The sequence below is a fragment of the Mustela putorius genome, unplaced genomic scaffold (assembly GCF_011764305.1).
Source record: "Mustela putorius furo isolate JIRA1106 unplaced genomic scaffold, ASM1176430v1.1 tig00003853_pilon_pilon_pilon, whole genome shotgun sequence".
NCBI lineage: Eukaryota > Metazoa > Chordata > Mammalia > Carnivora > Mustelidae > Mustela > Mustela putorius.
In genome coordinates, this window is record NW_025422005.1 from 483451 (window position 1) to 493184 (window position 9734).

A 9734-nucleotide genomic window follows, 5' to 3' on the forward strand; every position below is an offset into this window, starting at 1 on the left:
GAGGGCTTGGGGGCCTGCCCTTGGTCCTGGAGTCGGATCTTGGGTCAAGCCCTGGGCCCCTCATTGGGCAGGGTGTATGGGGACAACATACATGTAGTTCCAGCATGGTCACACTGGACAGGGCCTGAACCAGCCATTCCCAGCTCCTATGCCTCTTCCTCCAAGCAGCCAGGCAGAGGTGGGGGAAGCTCCCCTTCAGACCCCTGCACCCTCCCAGTGCCCCCTTTCCTTTCTAAGTGTCCAGCCCACAACACCTATCCCTGTCTCAACCCTGTGGTAGAAGTGAGTCCAGGGCCCCAGCCTTGCTAGGGTGACCTCGTTCTCCGTGTCACCCCCACCCCATCGCACCCCCTGGGTTTCCCTTGGGCCTGATTTCAGAGACTCATAGCACTGGGGGTGGGGTCACGGGCGGTGGGCCTAGCGGTGGGAGTCCGGCCTGAGAGCTCCCTGCTCTGCTCCTGGCTGGGGGCAGGGGTCAGCGGGGACCCCGAAGCCTCCCAACCGGGAAAGAGAGCTGCAGTGTCTGTGTCTGTGCACGCCCACGCGCGTGTGCCGCGGTCGCACCTCCGTGAGCGCTGCGTGTCGCTACCCGCCCGGGTCTCTCCGCGCGCACGGCTCCCGCCTCCCGGAGCCTGTGCGCCTCCGCACGCGGGGTGAGTGTGCACCGGGGGCGGGGCCTCGGGGACGGGGCCTCCCGGGGGCGGGGTCGGGGCCGGCCTGCGCGGCGGCGCGCCCTGCAGTCCCCGAGCGAGCGAGCGAGCGGCGAGAGGAGGCTGAGCGCGCCCCTTCCCGCCGCGCGATGCTGCCCTGGACGGCGTTCAGCCTGGCCCTGAGCCTGCGGCTGGCGCTGGCGCGGAGCGGCGCCGAACGTGGTGAGTGAGGCCGGAGGCGGGCTGGGCTCCAGCTCGGGCGGCGCCCATAACCCCCGCTGCCTGCGCGGGGCAGTCTCTTCCCCTTCCGCGGCCGCGGGGTAGGGACGGCCGCCGGGCACCCCACCCACCTGCGGTGGGCGGACCCAGGTGCCCCCCACCCCCCGCCCCCGCTGCCTGGCGGGCGCCAGATGTTGTGGGGGGCGGGTCTGGAAAGGGAGGGAGAGGCGTCTGTCGCGGAGGGGGTCCCTGCCTCAGTTTCCTTCTCCTTGGGATGACCCTTAGTAGAGGGCTGGGGTGGTAAGAGGGCTCGGGTCGCCCCACCGGATTGGGGGAAACAGAGGGAAACAGAGGCCGCAAGGCACAGATCAGAACCGAGACACCGCAGCTCCTGTCTGCCCTTGGCGCAGTGGTGGAAGGGGTCCTGTTGCCCCCTGGGGTGCCGGGAGCAAGGGGAAGGGTTTGGAGGGGCTGGTGGGCCCTCAGGCTACTGCAACAGGTAATCTGCTTCCTGGGTCCAGAGGAGGGGTGACATCATCTGCAAGTGGGGTCATGACTCCAGCCTGGCCATATGGGCTGTGACCATGCTCTGTGCCCCTCATCTGTCTACCTCAGCCCCCAGTCTGCCCAGCCACTTTGTGCCTCCCATTCCCAACAATGAGTCGCTTTACCTGGAGGCTGGGCTGTGGGCCTGAAGCTAAGCCTGAGGAGACCACCCCCGTGACCCAGGCCTGTCCACCCACACTCCTGGGGGCTGGGCCAGGACCCTTGGCTCCAGCCTGCAGAGAGTGGGCTGAGCAAAGGGAGGTTGGAGGGGCTTAGAAGGGGTGGCTCTCCGTGACAGATGAGACCTGAGCCCAGAGAGCACCCCAGGCATATGACCAGGGTGCAGAGCTTGAACCCACTGAGACTGTGGGCCACTTGTTGGCTCAGGACCCCTCTTCCCCTTTCCCCAGGGGTGCCAGCTTCAGGACCTTTGGGGGTGGGCCTGAGGAGACTTTCAGGGCCTACTTGGGTAAGGACAAGCTCCAGCTTAGGGGAAGCTCAGACCCTGGGGGTTCTGCCTTGGGTGTGGGGCTGTCTGGGGGCCACCACCTGGGGCTGAACCCTCCCCTCTCCCCCAGGCCCCCGAGCATCGGCCCCCCAGGGGGACCTGCTGTTTCTGTTGGACAGCTCGGCCAGCGTGTCTCATTATGAGTTTTCCCGAGTTCGGGAGTTTGTGGGGCAGCTGGTGGGCCTGCTGCCCCTGGGCCCCGGGGCTCTGCGTGCCAGCCTGGTGCATGTGGGCAGCCGCCCGTACACCGAGTTCCCCTTCGGCCAGCACAGCTCAGGTGAGGCTGTCCAGGATGCCATACGTACTGCAGCCCAGCGCATGGGCGACACCAACACTGGCCTGGCGCTGGCGTACGCCAAGGAGCAGCTCTTTGCGGAGGTGGCGGGGGCCCGGCCAGGGGTGCCCAAGGTGCTGGTGTGGGTGACAGACGGCGGCTCCAGCGACCCCGTGGGACCCCCCATGCAGGAGCTGAAGGACCTGGGTGTCACTGTCTTCATCGTCAGCACTGGCCGCGGCAACCTCCTGGAGCTGTCAGCTGCTGCCTCGGCACCCCCCGAGAAGTACCTACACTTTGTGGATGTGGATGACCTACACATCATTGCCCAGGAACTGAGGGCATCCATTCTGGGTAGGTAGCCAAGGAGCCCCGGGAGAGGTGCAGGGAGAGGGACTTGAGGGCCTGAAGCAGGGGCCAGGGGCCTGGCCAACGGCACTTTGTGGGGCCTGGTCAGCAGGGAGGTAACTCACAAGGCTTCTCTCTGCATCTTCCAGGGACACGGTCACGCTGTGCGCCCTGTAGGCCCCACTGCCTGGGGCTCTAGCGGGCAGAGGGTCAGGCCTGAGTAAACACGTGCAGGGGGCTTTCCCTGCTGATACTGATGGGCCCACCCCAGGGTGGAGGGCCTGGAGGGGCCGGGTGACCAAGGGGCTGCATGTGGTGGGATGTGGTTAAATGGAGAGGAAGAGGGAGGCCCAAGCCTGAGGACTGTGCCGATGGACAATGCAGGCTCCTGTACATGCCTGCGGGTGAGAGAGCTGGGTCGGGATGGCCTGGGGTTGCACAGAGCACAGGCCCTGCCACCCTAGGGGGAGGACAGTTGCGAGTGACTCGGCGCCAGTGGTGGTTTGGGGACTTGCTAAGGAGGAGGCTGGACCAGGGAGGGCCCCCTGCGGGCTAGCAGCTCCTCACCAACTTCCTTACAGACCAGCTCCGCACCCCCCCACCCAGCCAAACCTCACGGTGGGAGGGCTGGAGATGAAGGGCCTGATTACTGGCTCAGCTGGCTCTATCCACTGAAAAATGCCACTAACCCCAGGATTCTTCCTGAGCCTCCGCCTGTGGGTTAATCATCCACCAAAAACTGAAAGGAGTTGGACTGTGGATTGCAGGAGGCAGAGGGTCCTTTCAGAGATTTCTCCCAGGGATACCTGGGCTCTGGTGGCCCCCGAGTCAGCCACTGTGACTGAGTCTGGAGGGGACAGCAGGAAGAAAACAAGCAGCTGGACAGAAGAACCCAAGGCTGCAGGGCAGTGAGGCAGTGTGGCAGGGGCTCTAGCGGTGGGGTGGGGTCTGAATCTGGGGGATGGGCAGGAGAATGAGTGCCAGGCTGACAGCTGGAGCACCTGACATTAAATGAGGAAGCATGAGGATCCCAATGGGCGTAACTGCCCAGACATTTATCAACCTTACCTGCCTGCATGGTCACTCAGATGGCCATGTGGTGTCACAGGCTCAGGAGTAATGCACATTTGGGGGTCCCACTCTGGAGCCCCCCCTCCTAGAAATCTGAGGCAGGTGGTATTCTGACTGCTCGCCCAGCTTCTCTTAGAGTTGTCACGTCACGCCCCCTTGGGGTGTCCCCCCACCCGTGGCCCCCCATCTTCTGGCTGCCCCAGTGGTGCCCCTTTGCATGGGCTGTTCAGAGCTGACCCCACACTCTGTGCTGGCCACTGGGGCCCAGGAAGGGTGCTGGCCCTCTGTTCTAAAACACCACCTTTGAGGGGCCCTGTTTAGGCCACTGGAGTGGTGGGAAGTGGCCACGACGGCTCCTCACCTGTTGGAGTTTGTCGCTGAGCGCCTGATGGGGTCCCAGATTCCGTAGCCCAGCCCTGTCACTGGGTCATGTATCATTCACGGCTGCGGTGGCGGAGCCTGGGCTGTCCCCCCACATCTCCCTGTCCCGTCCGCCCTGAGTCAGCAGTCAGGGACCCAGGCCGGGCGACAGGAGACCTGACGCCCTGCACCACCCGCAGACGCGATGCGGCCGCAGCAGCTCCGCGCCTCTGAGGTCACGTCCAGCGGCTTCCGCCTGGCCTGGCCACCCCTGCTGACCGCAGACTCCGGCTACTACATGTTGGAGCTGGCGCCCAGCACTGACCCGGGGACCGTGCGTCGCCAACAGCTGCCGGGGAACGCCACGAGCTGGGCCTGGACCAACCTCGACCCCGACACCGACTACGAGGTGGCGCTGGTGCCCGAGTCCAACGTGCACCTCGTGAGGCCGCAGCACCTGCGGGTGCACACGCTGCCGGGTGAGCTCGGCGCGGAGGGCGGGGCCGAGGGCGCGGGGCGGGGCCAGGACGAGACCCCGCCCCCTCCGCCCACGCGCCCGCCCCCTCCACCCCCAGAGGAGGCGGGGCCGGAGCGCATCGTGGTCTCGCACGCCGGGCCGCGCAGCCTGCGCGTGAGCTGGGCCCCGGCGCTGGGCCCGGCCGCGGTGCTCGGCTACCACGTGCAGTACGGGCCGCTGCCGGGCGGCGCGGCGCAGCGCGTGGAGGTGCCCGCGGGCCGCAACGGCACGACGCTGCAGGGGCTGGCGCCCGGCACCGCCTACCTGGTGACCGTGACGGCCGCCTTCCGCTCCGGCCGCGAGAGGGCGCTGTCCGCCAAGGCCTGCACGCCCGACGGCCCGCGCAGCCGCGCCCCGCGCCCCCAGCCGCCGGGGGCCGCGGGCCGGGCGCCGTGAGCCGGAGCCGGCCGCCCCGCCCGCCCGAGGGCCCCCTTCTCCCCAACCCGGCGGGGCAGCGCGCGCCGCCGGAACCTGGGTCTTGCCCCGCGGCGACTGCGCCCGAACCCCCGTCCCCCGTCCCAAGTCTCCTGCGGCGGCGGAGGGCCGCCGGCTCGGGCGTCTGCCTTCCAGGACGGGGCCGGGGCTCGCCTGGCTCCCCAGCCTGACCCTCCGCTGCCGCTGTGGCAGCAGCTCTTGCCATCGCGACCCCCTGCCCTGCCCGGGCCCAGAGCTGGGCGCGCGGTGCTGTCCTTTGGGCAGGAGTTAGCGGGAAGGTGGGCAGGGAGCCTGGGGCGGGCTGAGAACATCAGATACAGGACTGGCCTTGAGCCCAGGACAGGAGGCAGCCGAGCGGAGCGGCCGGACCTGTCGCTTGTGAAGGACCAGTCCCTCTGGGGGAAGGGCTGGCATTGGTTTGAGCGGGCTTGGTCCGGTCGGCCGCTCTGAGTCCCTGCGGCCACTCGGGTCCTAGGTGTTGGTAGAAGGTGGTTGGGGCAGGGCAGGAGCTGGCTCTGGCTGGGTTCCAAAGGCTTTCCGGTGGGGACAGGATCTGGAGAAGGGCAGGGAGTTGTGCCAGCAGGTTGATGGCGCGGTCAGCAGCTGGGTGAGCAGAAAGCTGGGCACTACTAAGGCGTTCAGTTGGCCTGTGGGTAGTGCCTGCTGGGGACAGTGGCCCTGCCTTCCTACCCAGGACCCCGCTGGGTGTCCCTGCAGCCACAGAGATGCAGACCACACGTTCCCAAAGGAACAGGACCCTGCAAGCCCCAAGGCAAGCGCATGCACAGGGTGGTGTGTCTGGGTGGGGAGCTTCCATGCCTGGGCGGGGACAAACAAGGGCCCCTGGGGGGGGGGTCGCCCCAGCGATTCTCTCTACAGCCTCTTCTGACCCCACCTGCTGTCACTGCTACTCTACTGGGGCCACCAGACACGTCCTAAGGGCAGTACCCACTGTCCCCCATCCCCACCAAGGCGTGTACTCCTGTCTTGTCCAGCTCCGTGCTCACACTGCCTCTTCCCCACTAACATCCCAGACTCTGAAGTACATAAACTAGTTGTAAACTGAGCTCTGCGGTCTCCTTGGAGTGCTTTACGCCGTCCCAACACTCCAGCCCTCTAAGAGCTCCAGACCCAAGGCCCGTGTTTGGGGGCTGGTGCTGGGGAAGAGGAGGGAGCAGAGCCCCCCCTGTTGCGGAGAGTGGGAGTACCCTGACATCCGCATCTCCTCAGAGGGCCGTGGGCATTTCTACAGGCCCACCCCGCGGTTTGGAGCACAGTGGCCGAAGGCAGGAGCCGGACCGGGCTGTGCCCCGCGGTCCCCACCGCAGCCTTCGGACCGAGGGTGGGGCTGTGGCGCCCTCTGCTGGCAAGACCACTCGCTCAGCGGCAGTGTGATGGGTATCCCCAAACCGCGCAGCGTTGAGAGGTGGTCTCGGAGTCCTTGGCGGTGTTCTCAGTTTGCCCACTTGGGCTTGGTGGGCATGGGTTTGGAGGCAACCTTCAGTCGGGCTGGCCTGCCACCATTTCTCGAGGACCAGGCTCCCAAGAATCACATGGCTCCCTAAGCACCCAGGGCCTGCAGCACACACTGCTCTGTGTACTGAGTGTTTGTGGGGGCCAGCAGCGCACGAGCCCACGGTGTGCCTATGTAACAGTGGCTTGGGGGACAAAGGGCTCCTGCCCCTCCTGTGTGGCTGGGGCCAGGGCCGGCAGGGCAGGCAGGGGTATAGGTGGTGGGTCCAGGGTACCCCGGTAGTGGCAGGCTAGGCCAGACTTGGTCAGAGGGTAGGGAAGCACTGCTGACAGGGTGTTGGGTTTCTCCTACATGTCCCCACAACCCCTGGCGGGTTCAGGCCCAGGGAAGCCAAGTGGCACCTTGTGGTCCGAGTGCCACTGCAGGCACCTGCTTATACCCTGACCAGTGTTTAGCAGGCTGCACAGTCAGCTGACCCCTCCCAAGGCTGGTGGATGTGAACAACAGGGTCCTAGGCAGCATCAGCCAGAGAGGGAACCCTTCCCCAGACCTGATCAGAACACCCCACATGCAGGCCTGGGTGCCCAGCCCTGATGCTCTGGGTACCTGTAGGTCCAAGCCCACTGGGCCCCTGGAAAGGTTCCCCTTCCACACCGAGCCTCCTGGTCCAGCCTGCAGAGTGGGGTGCAGGCGACAAGAGAAACAAGAATACTGGCACTTGCTTTCCTAATGGCCGTCATGCCCTTAGAGAGAGATGGGTTCCTCCCCCAAACACGCCTGCAACCCCAAGCAAGGGCAGAGTGGCTGAAGACACACGGCCCTGCTCCCCAGGAGACGCTCCAGCTTCTGCTCATCACCACCACACGCTGAGGGCAGGGAAAGGAGCCCCCACTTCCATGCCCACGAAGGTGTCTTCTGGGAGCCCCTACCTTGGAAGTGCCGCCCTTTGCCCCGTTCCGGGCAACTTTTAATTTTCTTTTAAAGATTTTTATTTATTTGTTTGACAGAGATCACAAGTAGGCAGAGAGGGGGAAGCAGGCTCCCCACTGAGCAGAAAGCCCAATGCGGGGCTTGATCCCAGGACCCCCAGACCATGACCTGAGCCAAAAGCAGAGGCTCAACCCACTGAGCCACCCAGGTGCCCCTAATTTTTTTTTTTTAAATAAGATTTCTTTCTTTATTTGAGAGAAAGAGAGCGCGTGTGCAGGCGCGCACATGCACAGGGTGTGGAGAGGCAGAGGGGGAATCTCTAGCAGATTCCATGCTAAGCACAGAGCCAGATGGGGGGCTCCATCCCATGACCCTGAGGTCACGACCTGAGCCAAAATCCAGACTCAGACCCTCAAATGACTGAGCCACCCAGGCAACTCTTAAAGGTTGGTAAGTCTGGGCCACGTCTGGGAACAACCTCCAGGAAACGGTTTTGTCCTGGTCTCCCCCCCACATCCCTGCAGGCTTCTCCATCTACTAGGTCCAGGCCAAGGCTGCCACCTGCAGGGACTGTCATTTTGTGCGAAGTGACACATGGAACTATGAGCCTCTGATGCAGGTGTGAAAATCAGAATGGGCTGTGCTGTGGTTATTTCCGGTTAAGACAAGAAAAGCAAGAGGGTGTATCATGCCGCAGCCAAGGGCCCACTCACAGCCCCTCTCGGAGAACACATCTTCCTCAGTGGCCATGGCTTCCGAGGACTTTGCTCCCGAGGTCTGTCCAGAGGGTGTATCTGCCCCCGCTTCTGTTGTGAGAAGGGCAGGCCAGTGGTCACAGTGCGTCTCCTGCCAGCAGGGTGGGGGCCTGTGCTAAGGAGCCCCCCACGCCGGGTGCCCGTGGGGATGTCCTGGCTGTGCAGACCTTCTGTAAGGTGGATCTGCAGGGGGAGAAAAAAGCCAGCCAGGGCATCTGAGTAGGCAACTGCTCAGGCAAGACAGAGTGGAGGCGAGTGAGCTCTGGGCTTAGTCCTGAGTCACTCTCCAGACCTGAACCCACGGCAGCACATCTGAGGGCTCAGCACTATGGCCCCTCATGCCCTCTTCTGACCCTCTGGAAGCCTACGGAAGAGCTGCAGGAGCCCTGTGATCTGGGAGCCCTGCTTTGGTGGCGAGAATGGGGATCAGCAGCCCCGGGCCCTATTTTGGGGGCTCAGTGCTGGGAGGGCTGGCCGGACAGCCTCTGTTTTGGCAGGATTGGAGTCTGTCTGTATATGGGTTTGGGCGACTGTGAGCAACATCAGAACCAGCAGGTCCTTTTGGAAGCTGGAGAGAAAGAACAGAAAAGGGGTCAGCATTTCCTCTTCTTGATCCGGCTGAGCCCTGCGGGGCGGGGGCGGGGTGGGGGTGTGTGTGCTTTGGGAGGTCTAGTTTGTGGCTGATCCATGAAAACCTGGATGGCCACTGGTGTGGGGGAGGGGGTGGCATCTGGCTGGAAACTCATCCGGCTTTCTCCTGAGCATGAAAGATCACAGAATTATCTGTGACCCCCCCCCCCTTTTCATTCAGGCTTAACGCTGTTTTCAGTGTAGTGGGGACAACGCCATATAATTCTGGGAACTCGACCAATTCCATCAAGGAAAGAGTAAAGGGGCAACTTGGATGCTGGCCCCAGAAGCGAACTTTGCTAGCTCCGGGCACTGCGGGTTCTAGAGCGATGCTGGCTGCGCCCAGCCTTCTCTCCCTCCGCCCGAGGCCGGCCGGCCAGGCCCTGTGTCCGGGAACCAGGCACGTGGCCCTTGCAGGTGCCCCCCAGCCAGGACCCCTCCTCCAGCAAGGTGGGGGGAGCGGGGTGGGCTGCTCTGCGTCTGCACACTTCCGGGGTGGCGTCGGCCTCCCTCGCGTTGGGAGCCGGAGCGCACGAGCAGGGACCGCTGGCGTCTGCGGACATCCCTGGGAGGAGGCCGAGGAGAGCTCGACCTCCGGCCGGCGCGTGAGCGTCCTGAGGCTGCCGGACACTGGCAGGGACCGCGGGCCTCCTCCGAGCGTCTGTGCGCGAGCGCCCAGGCCCACCGAGCGTGGCCTCCAGCCTCCGGGGGCCCCGGCATCCCCGCGCCCGGCCGGGTGGATCCCCCCTCGCGGGTCAGCCTCTCTCGGCAGGCTCTCCTCCGGCGGCCGCTCCCTCCGTCGGGGCCGACCGCCCTGGCTTCGGGGCCTCGCGTACCAAGGGCCCCGCCTCGGCTCGCCGGCACCCGCACCTCCGCCCGCCTCGTCGGGACTCTGCGGGAGCCCACCGCGCGCGGACACAGAACCGACGCCGGACCGGGAACCGACGTGAACCAGGGCGCACGCGCACCCAACCCGTCGATTTTGTCCCTGATCGGTCCCCGTAACTAGGCGCTTCG

The 9734-nt window shown here is 65.0% G+C and overlaps 1 protein-coding gene across 1 annotated transcript; it reads left to right on the top strand.

The window, feature by feature from the left end:
- The first annotated feature begins 701 nt into the window (after window positions 1-701).
- VWA1 (von Willebrand factor A domain containing 1) lies at window positions 702-5994 on the top strand. Its single transcript, XM_004781354.3, has 3 exons — window positions 702-872; window positions 1994-2551; window positions 4177-5994. The coding sequence occupies exons 1-3, from the start codon at window positions 800-802 to the stop codon at window positions 4887-4889; spliced, it is 1344 nt and encodes a 447-aa protein (XP_004781411.2). The 5' UTR covers window positions 702-799; the 3' UTR covers window positions 4890-5994.
- The last annotated feature ends 3740 nt before the right edge of the window (window positions 5995-9734 follow it).